This window comes from Eurosta solidaginis, chromosome 4, assembly GCF_040869045.1.
Source record: "Eurosta solidaginis isolate ZX-2024a chromosome 4, ASM4086904v1, whole genome shotgun sequence".
In the NCBI taxonomy this organism is placed as follows: Eukaryota; Metazoa; Arthropoda; class Insecta; order Diptera; family Tephritidae; genus Eurosta; species Eurosta solidaginis.
The window spans coordinates 14,589,358-14,612,792 of record NC_090322.1 but is presented as its reverse complement, the minus strand read 5'-3'; the positions used below and the strand labels follow the sequence as shown (position 1 = coordinate 14,612,792).

The 23,435-nt window shown below is 39.3% G+C and overlaps 1 protein-coding gene across 1 annotated transcript in view; it reads right to left on the bottom strand.

The window, feature by feature from the left end:
* The window catches only part of Ca-alpha1T (Ca[2+]-channel protein alpha[[1]] subunit T), a 259,303-nt gene extending 235,952 nt beyond the window's left edge, over window positions 1–23,351 (bottom strand). The window contains exon 1 of the mRNA XM_067780304.1: window positions 22,164–23,351. Coding sequence (XP_067636405.1) covers window positions 22,164–23,092 — 929 coding nt within the window. The 5' untranslated portion in view covers window positions 23,093–23,351. The remainder of the gene's footprint in view (window positions 1–22,163) is intronic.
* Between the last annotated feature and the right edge of the window lie 84 nt (window positions 23,352–23,435).

Genomic DNA, 23,435 nt, shown 5'->3' with positions numbered 1-23,435 from the left:
CTTATTTAAGTGTGCATGCAACAGAAATTATCAAGAACGGGAAAATATTTATGCATGAACAAAAGTGTAGGAAAAGTGGTCGTATAAGTTTGTGTTTGTGCTTATGTATATGTATAAGTTGCTAGGCATGTGGTTATAAGCAGCAAAATAATACCAACAACAATGTGATTGATACATTGCTTATGCATAAGACCGTATTAAAAATAAGAAAGTGCATGGCATGTCCTCTAACACACAATAACTTTGTAAAGATTTTCACAAAAAAAAAAAAAAAAAAAAAAAAAAAAAAAAAAAAAATTGAAATTCTCATCATATTTTTAAGACTTGAGGTTGGGTGCATAGCATCCTGCTAAACTAACGAACATGGTTAGCTTAGATTGAACTGGCCGTAAAATAAGACCTCACATAGACTGAATGTGTCTATAGTGTTACCAGAAATTGTTTCACAACCAAAGGTAAGAACGGCAATCAGTTGCCAGGACTTATTTTATAGAATAACTCCTTCCTATTGGAAAATACTAGAAGTTTTCTAAGGCCTAGCTTAATTTGTGCTTTACTGACGAGGCCTAACTTAGAACTATGTGACGCCAGAAGTCAGTGTCCAGTTAGTATGCGCATCGCGAGCCTTACGTCTTCTTTCTTCAGGAATATGAGCCACTTTGTGAGTCTCATATTGTCGAAATTGCACATAATCTTAGAAATTTTGCAGCACCGCGCTTCTGTCGACGCCTTTCCTGCTTGATGGATCCTTTTAGTTTCTCCCAAACCAATTGGCACGTTGACCATCGATTTAGCGAGTGCTGCGCTCTCCTTTGCCAACTCATCGGCCTTTTCGTTACCTTCTATCCATTTATAACCGTGCACCCAGTACATATGAATGGTCCGGAATGAGCAAAGTTTTCCCAAAGTTTTGCCTTAATCGCCGATTGACTATCAATGCCAATTGTTTTGCACCTTCTGCTAACATTCGAATAGCTAAACTGTCGAATAAATAACTCCAATATTCAGTATTGCAAAATGGTCTTTATTAGGAAGTAGTACTTCACAATTATGCTTCACAACTAATAGCGTGTTTAACTCAAACTGATTAGTTATTCCTCAACTTGCGCTACTTTTATATTCTCTGTTGCCTTGGTCGTATATTTATCCTAAGGTCTAGACTTTTCACGAACATGGAACAGTTGCATCGCACACTTGGTTATTTAGCTATATGCGTGTATATGTGTGAGTAACAACTTCTGCTCTTATGTGATGACTACATATGTGTATGTGAGATAAAGCAAGGAGTGCTTTAAACTGCTGGTTATGTGTGTGAAATATTCTTCGTCACCTTCTATGTAAGTGTGGCTGCTTTTTTAATGTGTACATGTATATAAGTGTGTTTGCTTGCTGCTTTTGTTGTTGTGATTATTTACTAACAGCATAGCGATGCTAATATTCGCCACAATATATATTAATGCGACTGCAGCTTAAGCACGCGAATATGGACTTGCACCATTATTTTTGATAAGCTGCATTTGTTGGCAATAGAATGACTTTAGTACGATCTAATACGCATGTGTGTACATACACAAATACATAAACAAGAAAACAATTCAGCGCACACAACGTAGCACAACAACTTTGTTTTGTAGAAGTTATTGTTAGTGTAACATTGTCGTTCACAGATAAATTGTTTTGCTATCAATAATAACAATATTAAAATCAATTTCTAAACAAAATTTTCAAAACAAATTTGCAACATACAGCAATCTGCGGCAACAATAGCAATAATAACAATGCAGCAGGTGCATATCTAGCGTGCCACTTGTGCCACAAACAATCACACAAATGAACCAAATGAAGTGCAACAAATTATAGTTGTTGTTGTTGGTTGTTTTCCTCTGGCTTAAAGAAATCCTATTTTGTAAAAAATACATACATACCCAATAGAAAAACTATCAATTTCATGCCTTAACAAAGTAACGCAGAAGTGCTTCAAAAGTGCAAGGCAGAGCTCAGCATCACGACCACGCCTATGCAGAGTGCTTACGGTGCTCCTAATAGTGAAATGAGCGTGAAACCTCTTAAGTGGTTTGCTCAATAACAGCTCATTTACTAAGCATTAGTCAAAACCAAGTATATAAACAAAGATAGTAAACTTGACAGTTTTTTCTTTTTATAGGCATTCTTGCGTGAAATGAAAAACAAAAAAATTTAACCCGCTTCATAAATTTTTTTTTTTTTTTCATATTCAAAAAATTTGGAATACACCAAAAAATTTATGGCGTATGTGTGTACATACCTATTGTAACGAATTTTGGGGAGTTCCTGATAATTATACACCTTCTGCTCACGTTCAAATCGTTGAACTATCGAATAAATAACTTCAATATTCAGTATTGTAAAATGGTCTTTATTTAGCCTACTTTGGGAGTAGTATAATTATACTTCACTAATAGCGTGTTCAAATCAAACTGATTAGTTATTCCTCAGCTTGCGCTGCTTTTATATTTTCTTTTACCTCGTTCGCATATTTCTCCTAAGGTCTAGACTTTTCACCAACATGCCTTCTAGAACAGTTGTATCTCATGCTTGGTTATTTGGCTATATATATGAATATCTGTAGTTTGTGCTTTTCTTCTAGCCATATGCGATTGTATGTGTGAGTAACAACGTCTGCTCTTAGCTGGGGGCTACATATATGTATGTGAAATAATCTCTCTGCTTGAAGCTGCTGTTTATGTGTATGGAATATTTCATTGCCTTATACATAAGTGTGTCTGCTTGCTTTAATGTGTACATGTACATAAGTGCGGCTGCTTGCTATTATTGTTGTGATTATTTACTAACACCATAGCGATGCTTATTTTCGAAATTATCTCATATAGTACATGCTGGGTATTTTATTTATTATCATAAACTGCTTTGTTATTTTCTAGCAATTTACAGAATTTTCGCTCATTCCTTATGCTTTCATTGTTGTTTGTGTATGAATTCAATCTCATTTAGTTGCTTATTGTCACTTTATTGTTGGTATAAGAAAAATTATATTGTTGATCATCTATCTAGCTTTAGAGTTGGATATATATGTACATTGTTAAAATATATGTATGGATATAGATATTAACTCACTCCAGTCCGATGTTAAGGATTGCAATTTTTGAAGTACTAGAATGGATTCATAAAAAATATCGAAGTAGGTGTATAAAACTGCAAGACACGGAAGGTTGGTATGCTTTTTGAGAACAACCCCTTCCAATGCATTGTCTACCAAACTCTCTCTCAAGAAGTTTGGTCTGTATAGATAAGCATTTTCATAAAGCCTGCCGTAATATATCCGCTTACTAGACCAAAATTTAATATACTGATCATAAATCTCATTTATTGATTATTGGGGGGCCCCGATCTACTACGGATACCTCTATACTTGTGCATATTTACATATTAGATAGATACGGTAGATAAGTAGCGATGAGGATGAAGAGGTGGTGAGGTTGATGGAAATGGACTTGAAGATTGAGATGGAAATGGACGTGAAGATTGAGATGGAAATGGGCAAGAAGATTGAGATGGAGATGAAGATAGGGATGGAGATGAAGATGAAGATAGAGATAGAGAGACAGAGACAGATATAAGTATAGAAAAAAATGGATAGGTATAGATATAGAGGTAGAAATAGAGTAAAAGAGTCAGAGATGAAGATGGATAAGGAGATAGGGATAAGGAAAGATATAGATATAGAGAGGGATGTAGATGTGTGTGGAGAAGAAAACGGAAGAAAACAAGCAGTCAATTTCCCTTGGATATCTCCATCCTTGTTGGTGATTAGACAGGACAAAGTACTGATAGAATTAAAAAATATAATCTGGAATTCAACAGGAATATTATAGAGATTTAAGGGCTTGTCAGAGCAATCTAAACAAGCCTGTCCAACCCAATTGTTAACCTCACCCACTCTTGGTAAATCTTACTTATAAAGCAAGCACCGCTATGGCTACCCCAAAATCCTCACGATAAAAGCGATTGGATGGTCTAAACAGCGCATATCACACCGTTCCCGCGTAAACGTACCGAAACAATAGCCACCGTCCGGTGTGTTTTCCAGCTCGGTTTCACGCTTAATGTTCAGGGGAACGTTTTGGATCGGATGAGAGATTCAGACGCAGGGCTCATGATATTTTGGGCATACGAATTCTGATTCCGCAGTTGTGTTTCATTTTATGCATAAGGCTTATGGCCAAACAGCGGCAACTACGCTTGAAAATGTCGGCTCATTAAAGGTAGCGTGTCCGAACTAAAGAATGTAAACTAAACAAATTATCTAGCTCACAAATTGAAACAGACAGCTATCTGTATGTATCTGGCTCAAGTCATTTTTTTACGTGGAAATTGGTTTAGCTGGCTCCCGATCATTACGACTGGATAGCAGTGAATATCCGGCAAAGAACCATCAACATCGGCAATACTCCACAAAACCTCCTTATCGCTACAAAAAGAAGACGAAGTTAAAAGAAAAGGCGTCGGAAGACAGTGAACAACTTAAAAGAAATGAAAGTGAAAGAAAGAAGAGAATGAGATGGAAATGGATATGCAGATGAGCGTCCAAAATAAGACGGTTGAAAAAGAAGTGGTGGAGAAGGAGAAATTCAAGGGGAAAGGGTAATGAATGGAGGTTATCGCGCCTTACATTTATTTTTATTTATTATTTATATACAAAAAGTGCATTGCTATTTCTTCTCACTCTATCTGTGAGCATACCACATTTTACAAAATATTAAATTTTTATATATAAATCGCAATGCAGTCACAGATAAAAATTAATTGAAAAGAAATGTGCAAAATAATAAATTAAATTAAAAGAAGTGGAAGAGTAAACAAATATTTCCCAACAGTTTCTCCACTTAACGCAGTGGCCTTGCCATGAAATGGTTAAAGCAAAAAAAAAAAACTGAGAAAAGTGTAAAAACGAAATTTAAACTATAAATAAAAAAGTATTAAAAAGGGGGAAATGTGGAAATGGGAGAAGTGAATATGTTTTCTTCAATAAAAAAAAAAATTAATGAAATGCCAGAAAAAAGAGAAGCAAAATAAAAATGTAGAGCAAAATATGAATTTCTTATACAAATTGTATGCAACGACAAATTTCGAGCGCTGGTTCACATGTAAAAGTGTTGCTGGCTGCCAAGCTACACTGATACCCACATACATATGTATGTGTTCAAGTTTGTTACTACCCTGCAAAAAAAGCGATTAGTCTAGGATGAATCCGGGATTAGTCGCAAAGGAGTATGCGACCAATGCCAGTTTTGATCTCTTTGTGTGAGTTGAACTGTTCCCTTTTGTTTAAACATGTCCTATGAAGAGAATAATTGTACCCATTAATAACCGAAAGGAATCGATAGGAGCAATCCGTTTTGTACCCATATGGGAACATATAAAGACTAGTCCCTTTTCTGTTCAATAAGGACTCAAATAGGGAGCAGTCGCATTTTTCAATGCAGAACCACAATCGAAGGGTTTGCCAAGACACCAAATCTTTTCGAAGAAAATTGTTTGCCCGCTTTTGAAAAAATGAATAGTATGGGAAAGATAATTGAAATAAATGCAGTTCACCCCTGAGGATGCTAAGATGATTAGCGAAACGTCGGGTTGTACTAGTGGAGTCTTTCAGCTTGCAGTAAAGCACATATTGGTCAAATAAAGCCCATTTTTTTAATTAATTTTAAAAACTATTATCTTAAAATGTAACCCCAACTCCGGCGTAGTCGTTAAGTCCTTGTAATTTAGGGTTGTTTTTTTTTATACTTCTTAAAATGGGCACATAGATTTCAAACTGACTAATGCCAACTGCACCCGAAAGTCACTAAAGGGGATCAATCGGGCACCAATCCCTTAGGGATTAATCGCACGATTTTTTGCAGGATAGTGTATTTATGTTTATGTGTGCTTGCTTTAAAATGAATTTGTGTACTCGCCAGTAGGAAATATGTACAAATATACGCTACAGTTAACTTGCGCCCGAAACAAAAACAAACAAAAACACAGAACGAACAAACAATAAGAAATGAAAATATGTTTTGTTTTGGCTTGATTTTTATTTCCGCTTCCGCTATATAAAAAACCATGAGCAGTTACCTGTGACAAAACTGAAATTCAAACCAACAGGCGATGCTAATAAAAGTTTCAGCTGGATGCACTGCTCCCAAAGCTACGATCCGTTGCATAAAAATGACTACAAAAACGCAGTACAGCGCTTTTTAACACGCTTATATTTGATTCATGAAACCTAGGTATGTAACTCTTTTACGAAAAAAAAAAACATAAATGTTACGTATACGCACCGGTACCCGTTTTTTCTGGTGCTACGGATATATTTGCGCGTATTTGGTTAGTATCTTTTAATATATTTTCATTTTGATGAAAGCTTTCAAAGAATCGCCTAAAAGAGGGTTAGAGACAAGGTCGGTTCCGAAGTGAAATAAAAATAGTTTGGTCTGGCGGAGCTTTCCCCCTTAAGGTATGCTTCTCAGTTTGCCAAAACATCAAAAAGCTGCTATGAGAAAAAGATCGCAGCGCTCAAACGAAATCAGAAAGAAATAGAGAGTTAAAGTCCAAAACTTTGGCATATAAATTTTAAAGATCGTTTGTCCATTGTTCGAGTTCCCAGAAAAACAATTTCGGAAAACGACATTTTTCCAATACTCTCGAAACCTGTTTAAAACTTAGCGGCGGTCTTTTGTAACTTTTTTTTGGACCCAGTATAGGGGGCACTACGAATGGTACTTCTGGGTGCCACGTGAAACCTAAAGTAGATTTTGATTTTGTTGTCATCTAATGGACAAAACCGCGCGGAAAGTCGCAAGCACTCATAAAAATTGCCTTTGATGAGCTGCATTTTTTTAGGAACCAAAATTGAGAGCTCCAATGTTAAATAGTAAATATTTTGAGTCTAGTAGAAATGCTCAAACATATCAACAGCTGAGTTGCTAAGGGGACTAATGAACGGAATCTTAACTTCCTCTGTTTTCCGCTCGCCCTATATAGAGTCAGTTTCAAAATCTTTAAGATACAGAATATAGAGTTGCCGTTGAGAGAAGTGTGAGAGAATTTCTTAGGCATTGTTAGGAAGTTTACATACAATACTAATGGCCAAAAGGCGAAAACGGGAAATTAAGCTGTGCTATACCCGAAGTTATCGCGCATCACACATATCGAGTTAAAGACTCTTACAGTAATAGGTGTCAGACAGCAGTGGGATAGATAAGTTCTATCAACTTATCATCGTCATCATATGGCCTTAACGGATGCCCATGTTCTTATATGCCTAAAGCTTATGCTTAATTAAACCTCCATCGATACAAGACCGCACCGTCATAGTAGCACATCGTCATCAAATGCTAGACGAACATACCACCTGATCCCGTACCTGCGCTTTTATAGCGCGCTAAAAGATTAAATACAGTTGGATGGTTATAAAAGTGGAGCGCATGAGACTATATTGATCTGCAAGTAAGCATATCATACAAGCTGCCAGATTACCGGGTAAACAGTAATTATAAGCAATCTTTCCCATACATCTAAATTGGTTTCCCGAATAAATGGGAATAAAAGGTGATGAAAAAAGCGTATGAGCTGGATAAGGAGGGCACAATCGTCAAAGCTTACACCGTAAATGTCCCAATTAGATTCACACAATTCATATACCTACGAGGAGATTTAGAACGAGCTTGTCTGCCAACTTACCAATTTGTTTCGAGCTACTTTTTTAACTTTTCCTACAAATTGACGAGATTTGACTACGTGAGGAGAGTGTTTGTCAAACCACTGCAAGGTCCCCCACCGGGTTGGGGCTTAGAATGCACCCGGGGCGCATGAGGCGATTAAAATACCGAAATGATTCAAGGGGTTGTGTAGCGCAACCCAATTGTCAACCTCATCTAGCCGTAGCGAATCCTGCTTCTTTGGCAGGTAGGGCTCTGGTGACCTCAAGTTCCTCATGGAACTAAGAGGCCGGGGCGGAATGGTATAGAAGGTTCAATGTGGTCATAATTAATCGTTCACGAGTCAAGCTTGTACCTTAACGGTGCTTGTTACGGATCTATATGCGGCAAAGGACCATTAACATTGATAACACTCCCCAAAGCCTTCGGGGAATATATTTATTGCTACAACAACAACAACAGAAATAACGAAACAATTGATTAGGCGAGATATAAAGGAGACAAGAGTTGCACATGATCAACCAAGTAGGAAAGTCGTGGAGTCAAGCAAGGGGCACACAGGGTCGAAGATCATTAGACTAACTAAGTTACTGACGTTAGTGATAACAGCTGAAGGAAGCGGGCGTTTCAGGGGGAAACGATTGAGTACGTTCTGTGCTCGTTTCTTTCGTAATATTTATCTACGAGCCGGACCCGTGCGTATCTTGCGCAACAAATATAAGAGTCTCATATCAAATATCAACAGAAATCAGCTGTTCTGTCAATCACACATCCATAAACTTACATGCGTTGCGCTGCCATCTGGCGAATGGTAGCAACTGCCGGTAATGCAGTGTTAATTCTAATCAAATATTCACAATAGTGCCATAGTACAAATAGATTTCTTTTTGTGCTCACAATCGTTTATTATTAACAAATTATTTTAATAAAATAAAGCTAAACAAAAGCACTACGACTAATAATGCTCAAAGCTCGCGAATAGCACGAATCCCCATCTTTATAACCATAACTTTATTTATAGTTTTGCATTCATTGCAAAATTTTACACAGATGCACCTACATACTTGCACGTACAGTAGTATACATTAGGCCGGGTCGATTTGTGGGGAGGCAAAAAAATCGTCCATTGCTTTGTGAAAATCATATTCTAGGGATCAAAATAAGAAACTTTGCCGAAGGAACCATACCTCTAAAACGAATTCTGATGTCCCCCCTTTGGGTTGTAGGGGCAAATTTTGAAAAATCCCACTTCTTTTTGGAGTTTATTTTCTCTTTAGAAATTAATTTAGTCAGAACATATGTAAATGAAAAAATGAATTTAACTTAGTAATAGAAAAGAAATAAAAAAAAATTATTATAAATTAGCGTTTTTACAACCCCCTTTTAAAACCAAGGCATCACTGTGATGCAGTTGCATGTCGTAAACATAGTTGTGTGGGTTTTTTATTCAACCGTTTTAAAAAATGAAGGTATCACTGTGACACAATTGCAGATCGTAAAATTGCTTGTGTTGTTTTTTTTTAAGCCACCACAAGACACAGCAGGTAGAATTGAAATTGCCCCTACCCAAAAGTTCAACCCAAAGGGGGGGGCATCAGAATTCGTTTTAGAGGTATGGTTCCTTCGGCAAAGTTTCTTATTTTGATCCCTGGAATACGATTTTCACAGAGCAATGAGCGATTTTTAAATCGGCCCGCCCTAGTACACATACTTACGCACTTCGATGAATGTATACCAATACAAACGCTTATCTTCACCAACTGTCAGTTTGTCAGCTTAACTAGGTTTGCTCGTACAAATTGTGAGCGGATGCATTTAGATAAATGTATATAAGTGGATATGTTTGAGATCTCTTAAGCTAGCCCAACCTTTTCAGCCCAGTCAAAAAACGAGACCGTACTAAATTGCACAACATTTAATACTAATTTAGTACCGGTTAATTAAATTTATTACACTTGTATTTTAAAAAATATCGAGGTTTGGGCTAGCTTAAGTTTAATCTAGCCCAACCCATATGCACAATCAAAAAACGAGACTTTTTCATAAATTTTTGTGATCCAACATAAAAGAAAAAAATAATAATATTAACTTGTAACCAGGTACCCACCCAAACTGTTATTGCTTTTACCATAAAAGAAAACTCATTTCCAGACTTTTAATTTTTTAGTCCAATAAAAGTTTATAAAAAGCTCTATAATTGTGGATCGGCTCATCCAAATACAAAAATTTGTTTGCATACAGAATCCTTCTATTTCACCAGAAAGCGGTGTATCAAATTTCAATGCAATATCTCAATTGAACCAAACTTTATGGCCAAAAAACAGGTGCAAGCTTACTCTGGAAAGGATAAGAATAGGACTATGAGAGTCAGTTATGTTTTATCAATGACAAACTTTTATTATAATCTGACGATGGCTAGTAATGATCTGTTGATCCTTTCTGAGACGTTAGCTTGCGGGGAATAGACGGCAGTTCTAACATGCTTAACCCCATAACCTGGAGAACATACAAGAAGATCGTCAATGTAGACGAACACGTTCTCTCTTAGCCTCGAGGGAATGACTCGGTCCATCAACCGGCACAGTCGCTGACTGGCATTGCACAGCCCGAACGGCATCACCTTGAAGTGATAAAGCGGCCGCCCCGGGACTGTGAATGCCGTCTTTTCCCGCGCCTCCTTGGCCAAAGGGATTTGCCAAAACGCATCCTTCAAATCAATTCCGGTTATATAAAACGTGTCTTTCAACCGACTCAAGATACCCTCGACGTGCTGAGTAGGATACGCGTCCTTTTTAGTGCGCTCATTCAGCTTTCGCATGTCTACACATAGCCTGTTCTTTCCTGGCTTTTGGACCAAAACGATTGGCGAACTCCATGCGCTGTCGCTCTCTTCGATTACTCCGAGATCACGGGTGACAGCGGGTAATAGCGCTGTTTAACCGGAATGGTCTCATCATACACCTCTATGACATGCTCCATTAGGCTGGTTTTCCCTAGGCCCAGCTCGGCGGATGATGGAAACAATGACTTCACGCGCCCCAGCTTCTGAACCTGCTCATGAGTCAGCTCCACCATTCCCGCTTTATCCACACTTAACTCCGACACTACGGCCGACAAAAGCCCAAACGCTTCCCAAAAATCGATACCCAAATACAACTCTTGTTTCAGGCTCGGTACCAGAAACAAGTCGAGGTATGCTGTCTTGTCACGCCACTTCAGCTTCGTCCTCACTTTCCCTACTATGGCTTGTCCTTTCCCATCGGCTGTCTTTATCTCTTCGTCAACCGATTTGAAACTCTCCCTCTTCAAACGTCCTATAGCAGGACCCTCTAAACAGCTTACTGAGGCTCCGCTGTCCAATAATCCCATCATGAGTATGTCTCCGACCAGAACTTCAGCGTATGGTCTCCGGTCTCCGTCACTTCTTACTATCGTGCTGTTATCGCCCGTTTCATGGTTTTCCTTTCTTCGTCCTCTCTCGCAGTCTCTTGATCTTCTTTCTTTTCCTTCTGCTACTTTCCGTGCTAAATTCGTCTTCCACTTTGTCTACGATTCCGAATATCCTTCTGCGAACCTCCCGGTATTGCCTTTCCCTTTCCTGTAGCGTCTTGAGCGGCGTCCGTACCGATGTGGGCTCACGTCCGGAGTTCACTCTTTTCAGAATGCTTTGGATTATTGTTTGTTTTCCGGGGCTCTCCTGTCCTGGCAAGATGACCCGGTGTTTCCGCCAGGAGAACAGTTTTCCTGTCCGCACTTCTCGCATACCACAAACTTGGCTCCTGCCTTATTGCATTTGTAGCATACCAGTCCGTGGAACTGAGAGTCGCAACCATGGTCGACAGCTCTGGGTTTAGTCGTCGTGTCCGATGACTTCCCGGGGCCTTTGTTTCGATTAATTGCATGCCCTTTCCTTTCAAATGCCTCCACCGCGGTTCCTTCGCTGGCGTTTCTGCACTCGTCTGTGCGTTTCAGGTCTAATTCATCGACATCCCTCCTTTTTGTGAACTTCTGATCGTACTCGGCGAAGTGTTTTTCGGCGCGCCTGCATTCTGACTTCAGTTCGCTGAGTGTAGTGATGTTGCATCCGAACACTAGATTCTTTATCCTCGGCTTCAGTTTCCTACGCATCAAGTTCACCAGGCTCAGTTCCGGCAACTTCGTCTTCATGGTCAGCGCCATTCTTCTCACGACCGTATAGAAATCATCGAAGGACTCTCGTACCTCTTGCTTTCTTTCGTTCATGGCCTGCAGAATCTCTTCATCACAATCCGCTTTGCGGAAATGATCCAGCAGTGCCTCCCTGAGGTTGTCGAAACCATCTCCTTCCTCTCCTGACTTCTCTTCCATATACATCCAGAACCACTCCTGGGCAGCTCCGCTCAACAGCAAGTGAAAATTAGAGTATAGGTCTCCTGGTGAGATTCCATGTCTCCTCTGCAGGGTTTCCACTCTAAACAAAAATTGTTCAATTGGTATGGACTTGGAACTACCATCGAATTTGAGTCCCCAGTCCCTAATAATTTTAAACTTGTATTTGTCCTTATCTGAATTGATTGGTTTTAGTTGTAGAGAAGAAGCACTCTTTCGACCCCCGAATGCGGGTTGGTCAAAGACTGTTTGTTCCTCTTCTGTTTCATCTTTCTCGTTATCAGCGGCTGTAGCAGCGGCGTCGATAACCCCTCTCTGATCCTTCGCAGTTGCCTGCTCACGCTCACGACTACTTTCCACCTTGAAAACATGCTCTCCTAAACCCTTAACGTCCTTCCGCACCGTGTTCATGGCATCTTGTATTGCCTCTGTGGTGGCACGATTGACATCCATCTGATATTGTATAAACATCATTTCAAATTTGGCTAGCAATTCTCCCCCTACCTTTTCTATTGCGCTCGCTCCCGGTGAAGTGACATTCCCTAACGAGGTTAACCTACGTCCCGATGGTGAATCTGTCGCCTCGCGTTCCACTTCCCCCGTGGATAGCTGCTCTGCGTGCGTGGCATCTCCTTGGCCTACCACTGACTTCGGAGAAGCTTGCCTGCACCTTTTGCCTCCCTTTCTGACCATCGCGATTCCACAACCTCTGCTGTCTGACCTTACGTGGGTTAGTGCGCTAGAATGGCAATTTCTTTCGCTTCGCGGAAGAAATAAAAGGAAAACTAGTGCGGTATGGCACCGTAAAAAAAAAACTGTATCCAATTGTCTGTGGATTAACCCGCAAGTCTCGACCAAGTAATTACTCTAATGTCTATTAGTCTCTAGACCAACAGTCAAATTGATATACCCAATAATTAGAGTATAGTAAAATATAAAAACGAAAACAAAAAAATGTATATAGTTTTAGTACACGAGCACTTGAAGGCGCGTTACTCTTCTTTTCAACAAAACCGAAATATCGCTAATATTTAAAATCAAACTCCGTCTCGCTTGTCGATAGCGGAAGTCTACCAAATGCAACTCGTACCCGCTTTTTATTGCTTAACAAAACTCTAAAGCCATAACCCCTAAACTAGTGCACCACAGTCATACATCCCCCCAGGATGAGCTCCTGCAACTGTTATGCTAATGTCAGCATGAGCACTATATTTGTTTAAACAAACTAAAACCACCACTTTAGTGATACTTTGCGCTCACAGGTTCGAGCATTTCCTCTTTCTTAAAACTTATAAATATTTGAGATTGAGTATGTGCCAGAAAATTGCATGAATTTGCCTAAACTCTTTTGCCAGCTGAATGATAGCACGGCGCGTAGACACGCATGTTTTGTACCAACTAAGCTCAAGCTAAATCACTCATGCAATTGTCTGCTACACAGTCAATCGTTCTAGCTACTCTGCTTATTTGCTTCGACGCTCTCTGCCAACTCCGACTACCCGATCATGCAATTTTACGTTGAGCGTTAGCGCGCCACCAGCAATACTCGTTTTTTGAGCGAAACTGAGTAGTTCAACCTCAACCACTTAAGCGCATCCAAGCATCTAACGCGTTCGCTTTCACGTCGGTGTTTCGCGCTGATGGAACGAATTCAGCGAGCTTTCTATAATGCTCTTGGCGATTAATGAGAGACTTGCTCGGCTGACATAATCTACACCAGCGTTTCACTGGACACTGCTCTTCTTAGCGCACTTTTTGCGCTATGGCAAATATCATACAATAACTACTTACTATAACTAAAATATTACTTATCGGTTGTAGCAACTAGCATAGGGTTGTGAACGTTTGTTTCCTGCAGCGATTTCACTCATTGCTATTTTGCGATGTTGCTCTGGTCTTTTGCTGTTTTCCTCACTTGGCGCTAATGTGGATGCTAATGCAGTGGCTCGTTGGGCATGTGTATGCGCTGCTTAAAGGTGACTGCCACGTTGACGCGTTTACTGTCAATTAGACGCTGTTTGGAAAAATACTTTTGGACTGAGATTTTTGTGCTGCTTCTGCCGGCGGTTGTGATTGAAAAGGCGGAAATGGGAGCAACGCAGTATTGGCTGCGATTTTTAAGACAGTGCCCAAGACAGTCAAACAGCGAACGCACTTAAATTGCGTTCACCTGCAACAATCGATTTGTAAACGCAGTCAGACTGATGGTGACGAGACGTATTAAAGTTTTAAGGCGAGTATTAAGCTCTCACGTAACAGGGCGAGCTAATCGGCCTCGCTTGATCCGATGAGCTCGAGAAACGGTGAGCTTTTTCCGTGCGTGCTGGCTTACCCGAACTCGAACCCATGGCCCTGGCTCATACCTTAAGGTCCTTGGCGTGGAAGACTCCGAGCAGCCTTCCTCCCATGTCCGCTAGTTCGTACAAACAATGACCCACTCGTCGAAGAACAACCGCTCTAAGATATTTGGGGCCTAGCTTAGCACTGAATTCCCTTGCTGCGTCGCTCTGTCTAAAACTCCTCCGGTATACAAGTTGCTCTACTGCAAAAACTTTTGGCCTAGCGCGCGTGTTATATACCTTGCGACCCTTCTCATACGCGGACCTCAGGTTCTTTTGTATTTTGTCGCGTAACAGTCTAAGCCGAATATCCTTCGGGGCTATCTCCATATTCGAATCGTTCATTTCTCCCAGCGTGCGTAAAAGCGAATAAGTCTCTCCGTGCTGCACCATGGTCTGCCCGAAAATGACCCGATACGGTTCGGTTTGTATGGCTTCATGCACCGCACTACGTAGTGCGAATGCAGCTCTCGACAAGTGCGTGTCCCAAGATTTCTGGTCATTTTCCGCAATATAAGATCTGACGATGACTAGTAATGATCTGTTGATCCTTTCTAAGGCGTTAGCTTGCGGGGAATAGACGGCAGTTCTAACATGCTTAACCCCATAACCTTTCAGGAAATCGCTGAATGCCTCCGACACAAATTGTCGTCCATTGTCCGAATGGACTATCTCGGGCACTCCGAAAATATGAAAAATATCTCTTTCCATGTATCGAATCACCTCCTTTGCCGTAGCATTCCTCATTGGCTTGACGAACAGAAATTTCGAATAATGATCTAACACGACAAATACATAGCTGTTTCCGTCTCGAGATCGGGGATATGGTCCGCAGAAGTCCACGTAGAGTCTTTGGAAAGGTCTTTCGGTCACCGTTTGTTTACCCATAAGAGGTCTGCTTATCTCATTGGTCGCCTTACTGCGCTTACACACGTCACAATCACCCACGAAAGTTCTGACCGAAGCAACCATGCCTGGCCAGAAGTATCTCGCTCTCAAGCGGTTTACTGTCTTGGCTATGCCCCCGTGTCCAGCCGACACACTGTTATGCGATCGCTCTAGCAATGCCCTCCGTAGACCTTCCGGCACCCATACTTTCCACGCCGACTCCTCCGCCTCGACACCTGTTCTGAAATACTTTTGGACTGAGATTTTTGTGCTGCTTCTGCCGGCGGTTGTGATTGAAAAGGCGGAAATGGGAGCAACGCAGTATTGGCTGCGATTTTTAAGACAGTGCCCAAGACAGTCAAATAGCGAACGCACTTAAATTGCGTTCACCTGCAACAATCGATTTGTAAACGCAGTCAGACTGCGTTCGCGAGTAAAGAAACAAATTTGATGGTGACGAGAGGTATTAAAGTTTTAAGGCGAGTATTAAGCTCTCACGTAACAATAATTAACAAAAATTTTGAAGTATCTCTACAGGTTTGAATTCCAGATATTAGATAGAATCGAGTGGTAACCAATTTTTTTGATGAGCCGTTCTACAGTTGTAAAAAATAAAAGTTCGGATTCAACTTTTGTTTTCGGACTTATAAAACAAAAGTCCAGATTTTACTTTTATTTTGAGACTTTAAAAAAAAATCCCGGAAAAAAAAAAGGATGCATGATTCGTCATGAAAACGCTATGGGGATCCAGGGTAAACTTTCACCTAGGACTATTTTTCGACACGGACCTTTTCGGGTCACAAGGAAACTAACTATTAAAATAAGTCCCTGCGACTACCGGACTTTACAAGCAATTTATAGCAATTAGGAAAATGGTTAAAAATGGGGTATTCCATAACAAAAAAGTATCAAAGTACGAAATTTCACAAAAAAGTGTATCAAAACTGCAACGCTGGTTTGAAAAATTATAGAAACTATACCTGCTTGTTGAAGTTGTCTGTAGTTCTCGTTTTGATATTGTTTGGCTTGTCACATTTGAATATAGTTCCGTTTTCAGTTTTCCAGAGATCAAAACAGGGTTAGTTTGCAATGACGTATTGCATGCAACAATATCACAAACAATTTTCGTTTGTTTCTATTATTATTTTTTCCTGCCTAAATATTGACTCATTCACCTTTTTCGTGCAGAAAATAAGATAAACTACTGGAATACTATGTCTTGCCAAAGAACAATGATTAACTGCTATTTGTACAGGGTGAATCAATCCAATTAAAGATGTACTCCTTAAAATATTATATCAATTATTTAATATGTGTGAATAGGTTCAAGCCTAAAAATGAAATTTTGTGTGTACTGCATATATTACTAAATCAATTTTTGTTCAAAATTTAGATTGTACAAGTCTTCGCGAAAAAGAGTGCGCATAACACATGCAGCTATCACAAAAAAAACAAAAAATGGTGGGCGGTGGCCAAAGGCCTGTTTAATGTATTTGACAAGGACGATTTTTTCTGACAGAATTTTGTCGCTACTCTGATTTACTGCGGGTGTGAACGCTGTGATAAAATACGAACTTTGATTTAGAAGAGACAAATTGAGTCCTTTTCCCGCGGTTTACACAATTTGGAACTAAATAGCTACATGATTAAGCAGCGCCATCTATCTTTGAAAAAGCCTTATCATTGGTAGTGCCCGAACGAAGCAAATTATCTGGCTCAAATTATCTCGCACAAATTATCTGGCTCAATGAAGGTGTGTCCGAACTAAAAATTAGAACTTAGGTGTGTGTCCAAATTAAAAATGGGAACCTAAAGAAATTATCTGCCCCGCAAATTTCACCATTTCACGGCTCCCGGACATTTAAAAATATTCGAAGCATTTACAATTTATTACGAACAACGTACCTAACATGAATATTTAGGTGTTCTCATCACGTTGACGTTTTCCCTTATTCTGACATATTCGGCATGCATAATTTAGAGGGTTGTCTATCATACAGAACTGCCTTTGAGTTCTACTACGATCGTAGTAGATTTTACTATACGTTTAGAAATATATAGCTATAATATAAGCCGTTAATAGAATTGTTTAGCCAAAGAGATTAACGTAGCTTTGTATTCCCTAACAGTACAAAAAATTAAGCAATCCAAATTTACTACTTTTGAAATACACGTAAATACTTGCATTTAGAGCTGCCGAAAAAGTGCGGTTATGTTATTGACATCACGTTTATTATTACATCATGGTACCTACTTAAATAATTTTATATGAGTTTTTTTTTAGCTTTTACGAATGTTATATATGTATATTCCATTAAAACAAAGGCTAGAAATTTCATTTTATAGAAAAATTGGATATACATATACAGTGTACACCAAGATAATTCGATATAAAACTTTGAAAACAAATACAAAAAACCATTCATTGTATTTTTTTATGACTGATATAAAAGAACTTGAAATGAAACTGTGACAAAATAAAAAAAAAGTTTAAGTATGCTTCTTGTGACCTATACTTCAAGTTGTAGGTCTGGTCGAGTATACAAAAAGTGCACATTCCCAAAATTTGAAGCAAGGGGCTAAACCCCCTTTTTCATAGATCGAATCATATACAGAAGTCTTGTTTATAACCTTATTACTGTCCGGTCGGTATTTAATTAGCATTAAACGTGATCCCCAACCCTCGATATTTTTTAAAGTACAAGTGTAATAAATTTAATTGACCCGTACTAAATTAGTATTAAATGTTGTGCAATTTAGTACGGTCTCGTTTTTTGATTGTGCATATGGGTTAGGGTATCTTAAACTTAAGCTAACCCAACCCCCGATATTTTTTAAAATACAAGGGTAGTAAATTTAATTAACCGGTACTAAATTAGTATTAAATGTTGTGCAATTTAGTACGGTCTCTTTTTTTTTGATTGTGCATATGGGTTGGGCTATCTTAAACTTAAGCTAGACCAACCTTCGATATTTTTTAAAATACAAATTTAATAAATTTAATTAACTGGTACTAAATTAGTATTGTACGGTATCGTTTTTTGATTGTGGATATGAGTTGGGCTAGCTTCAACTTAAGCTAGCCCAACCCTCGATTTTTTTTTTAAATATAAGTGTAATAAATTTAATTAATCGGTACTAAATTAGTATTAAATGTTGTGCAATTTAGTACGGTCTCGTTTTTTGATTGTGCATATGGGTTAGGGTATCTTAAACTTAAGCTGACCCAACCCCCGATATTTTTTAAAATACAAGGGTAGTAAATTTAATTAACCGGTACTAAATTAGTATTAAATGTTGTGCAATTTAGTACGGTCTCTTTTTGTTTGATTGTGCATATGGGTTGGGCTATCTTAAACTTAAGCTAGCCCAACCTTCGATATTTTTTAAAATACAAATTTAATAAATTTAATTAACTGGTACTAAATTAGTATTGTACGGTATCGTTTTTTGATTGTGGATATGAGTTGGGCTAGCTTCAACTTAAGCTAGCCCAACCCTCGATTTTTTTTTTTAAATATAAGTGTAATAAATTTAATTAACCGGTACTAAATTAGTATTCAATGTTGTGCAATTTAGTACGGTCTCGTTTTTTGATTGGGCTGAAAAGGTTGGGCTAGCTTAAGAGACCTATATGTATGCAAGCAGGTGCTAAAAGTGTTCACATGTTGGTGTGTGTGTCTGTGGGTATATATATATGCTGATGTTATCCATCGTTTCCCTGGTAATGCAATTGCAAGCATTTTACACGTTATTGAAATGCAACCAAAAATAGTTTTACGTTGCTGAGCTTTTTTGCATTTAAGCCAGCACTTTTTTCTTGAGGTTCATACCCTCACATATATGTATGTATATACATACATACAGCTATTCATATAAATAATGCAACTGGTTCATATCGCACCCTAGTTTAAGAACACTGTTCACAAAATCAAAAAAAAAAAAAAATTGTGAGCCGCCATTTTCACGATTTAAATTTTTTTTAAATTTTTATTCGTTTCGTTTTTCTGCAAGTATTTTGCATTTTTTGCTTTTTAAGCTTTTTTTGCTAACGAACGTTGCGTCAGCTATATTAACCAATTAAATATGTCAAGCGTGTAATGCAACAAAGTTGGAATTTAAAAGAGAAAAATATATTTCAAATAAAAATTTGGCCTCAAAGTTTTTATGACCTTAAAAATAAGTTTTGATTTTTTGATTTAAGTAAAACTGGTCTGGTAAAAAACAGCAGTTTATCTGACGATATTTTCTCTCGTGTACTCATTTCAGACAGACTCTTGTTTATACCTTATTTTGGGTTAAACACTAATTGGAACTTAAAAATTTAATATCCTAATGTAGACGGGGCCTCCTTTATAAAGGTTGGTACGGTCTGAAAAATTAATGAGTACGAGAGATTTATAGAGAATATACCACTGCCCACTTTGGGATGCAGATTGTTTACCCTACCGGGGTATGGGGCTTAGAATATACCTGCGGCATGTATGCCTGTCGTAAGAGGCGATTAAACTACCAAATTGAATCAAGGGGCTGTGTAGCGCAACCCTTTCAAAGGGTTGCCAGCGTAATTTATAGCTTCTCCAACCCAATTGTCAACCTCACCTACCCGTCGCGAATCCTGTTACATTAACAGCCGAGGCTCTGGCGGTCCCGAACTCCTGATGGATCTAGGGGGTGGGAGGGCGGTATGGCCTAGAAGGTTTCAAGTGGTCATATAAATCGTTCCCGAGATGGTCGGGCTAGTACCTTAATGGTGCTTTGTTACCGGAACGTATCGGATCTATATCCGGCAAAGGACCATCAATATAACACTCCCCAAAGCCTTCGGGGAGTGTCTTTATCGCTAATACAACAACCACAACGTGGCTGCCAGCTAGTACTTTGGAATTCCTTTGATATCTTGCTGTCTGTTTCAGGACAGATGGCCCTCGGGGCAACTAAGCGACTTTCCTAACACCGCCTGTTTCCAGGTGTAGAGGGTTTTCTGACACGAAACACACATACAAATGATGCAACGAAGCGATACTCACAAACACATGTCAGCCGAAGTAGTTACTCACACATGCACCCGCATATGGCTATAAGATAAACATAAACTACAAATGTACATGTATATAGATGGTAACCAAGCTAGGAGATACAAAAGTTCTGGAAGGTGAAACATCTAGACCTTAGGAGAAATATGCGAACGAAGCAACGAAGAGTATAAAAGCAGCGCATGCTGAGTGACCAGTTCTGATTTAAACACGCTATTGATTGTGAAGTATAATTGTGAAGTACTACTCCCAAAGTAATCTAAATAAATACCAGTTTGCAATACTGAACATTGGAGTGATTTATTCAACAGTTTGGCGTTGGCAACAGTCGAACGTTAGCAGAACGTTTCATATAAGCGGCATTTCCATAAATTCGTTACAGTATGCATTGATATCTCGAGCTCGTATACGATTAAACTACAGGGTGACCTATCTGCATATAAAACTGTTCGATAAGGCTACCTCTTCTCTAGTTTTTTTGAACTGTCGTTATTTTTTGGACAAAAACAGCATCAATTTAAGTCGTATCAATTAAGCGGATATGTCGAATTCTTACATATTTGTCTGCACTTCTTCAAAGGCTTTCATTTTCATCAAATATCTCTTTCTTTGCTCTTCCACACTTTTAAAATATCTTCGCTTTATCTCAACCATTTGGCTTAAATTGTTTTTGATTAACTTTTAATTTGTTTGATTTATTGGGGGAACTCTGCTTTCGAAAGTCCGACAACACACAGATTCATACAAAAAAAGAAGAAAATTCCACTAAATACAGGCACATTCAGCATGTTTGTTTTGGCTTTGCAACCAAATTAAAGTACGTGTTCTTTTTTTAAAATTTTCTTTGATTTTCTATTGTGCGCTTAGCAATGGCTTTTGTTTAGTTTGAGCGTCTTAAAGTTGGAAAAAAATTTGAATACGGAAACAACAACTTGTAGTATAAAATTTTTTGCATTGAAAATCAGCAAAAAAATATACGTTTTGTTTACTGCACTCTTTCAGGCGCTTAAGTAATTGCAATATATTTCGGGTTTGCGTGGGAGGAGGCTGGTTTGGCGTGAGTTCTGGGAGGAAAGCAATAAGCTTGAGTGCTTTTTTTCTTCTAGCCACCACGCTTCGCGAACGATGAAGTCGAAAACGTTTGCGGAAGTAAAGACACTGGGCTTACTTTAGGGTTATGCCGCATTAGTTTAATTCTTTATTACATTTGGCTTGAGATAGTTGGCCAATAATATAGTTTCGCATAAAAAATATTTATGTTTCTACGTATAGCAACCAAAAAAACAAGTATATTCATTCTATTTACATCCCACTATAGTAAAATCTTCACCTTCCAATCGTAATTTTGCGCCTAAAACTACACTACCTTGAAGCAATACATAATATGTATGCCACGCAATATCAACGACAAGCATCTACAATACAACTGGCAACAGTGGGACTTTCAGCGACTGAGATTTTTCTGCCTCATCGTCAAAATGCTCTTGCCCTTCCACTACTATATATTTATCCCTTGCTGAGGTATTGGCTTTCTGTTTCTGAAGTTTCACAAACCTGATACTAGCGCCACCTATTATTTGAAAAATCCAGAGCTCATTTTAGAAAAAAAAAGCATGGCTTAAACTTGACGTCATCTTGCTTGATTGCGGTGCTACCTGAAATGTTGCAATTCATTTTCACAAAATAAATAAAAATAGTTCCATAAGAGCTCTACTTAAAATTGTATTGCGTACTTTTAGGCATTAATTATAAATTACTTACTCCTCTCGTTCAGCCTTCAAATAAAAATAAAAAATTTAAATTTATAATCATCTCTTTGAAAAGGATATGGATTAGTGATAAGACGCAAACAAAAGTTGCGCAACTTCGAGTCTTGCGTGAAAATCCAAAACGAAATCTCCGGAAAACCAGGATAGGGCAAATTCGGCTCACCACTCGATGTCGAGCTATTCGAATCGCCATCATCCGAACTGCACGAGCCATTACAACTCGAACCCGTAGAAGATGTATAGGAATCTGCATCATTATCATCGACTGCACGCCTTTTAGGCCGCTCGACATTGCGGCCGCGTTCGATGCTTGATAATGACTGACGACTGCCATGTTGGCGTCGCTTTCGTGTGCTACTCACCGCCGTGGCATCACGTGTTTCATGACGCGGGCTGCCGCGCTCGTCATCGCTACGCTGCTGTGAACGCGAACGTGAGCGCGAATGTGATGACGATGACTGCGATTGAAGCGCGTCGCCGTTTTGTTGTGGCGAGAGGTTTTGCGTTGAGGCAGCGCTGCCATTTTGCTGACGCTGATTGGTGTTTGATTTGTTTGAGCTGCGATTGCTATTCGAACGTTGTACGCTGCTGCCTGCTCGTGTGGGCTGTGGCGTTGTTGAGGGCGGCGCCTCGCTTAACTTATTGCTAGTAGGATTATTAATTGTTTGTGTTGTAGTTGGAGTTTTCGAGCTATTTGTTGTTGTTGTTTTAGTTTTTGCTGTACTATCATCAACAGCACTCTTGGCACTTGAGGAACTTATTTTTCTTTGCTTATTTCGACTGCGTGCGCTCACACTGCCGCGCGCTGAACGCTGCTGAGTGCCGCCGCCGGCGCTGCTATGACTGCGCGTGCTACCATGGCGCTGTAGCGCACCTTGCCCCTCACTTACGTTACCGATATTGAGCACAACCGCGCCAGTAGCACTAGCGCTGTTACCGCTACCGCTCATGCCATTATCCGACGCGGCCACAGCCGTTTTGGAATGCATTATATGCAGCGTTGCCGCCGCCGCTGCTGCTGCCCCTGTCGTTGCCGTTTTTGTATCGTTTATTATTGTTGTGCTTGCTAGTTCAATTGGTGTTCGTTTTAGTTTTTCATTTGTTAATGTTGCTGCTGTTGTTAAGTCATTTGTTGCTAATACAATTTCTGCTTTTAACCTTGATCGTGTTGCTGCTGCATAGCCGCCACTGCTGTTGCTGTTTTTGTGTTGTATGTTATTACCAATGTTTCCAGTGCGATTCGCTCTGTTCTACTCTCCCCGAGACGTCGCTGCTGATTCTTCTTCTGCGTTATGCTGCCCATTACTCGTTGCCGTCGCTGCTTCTAATTGC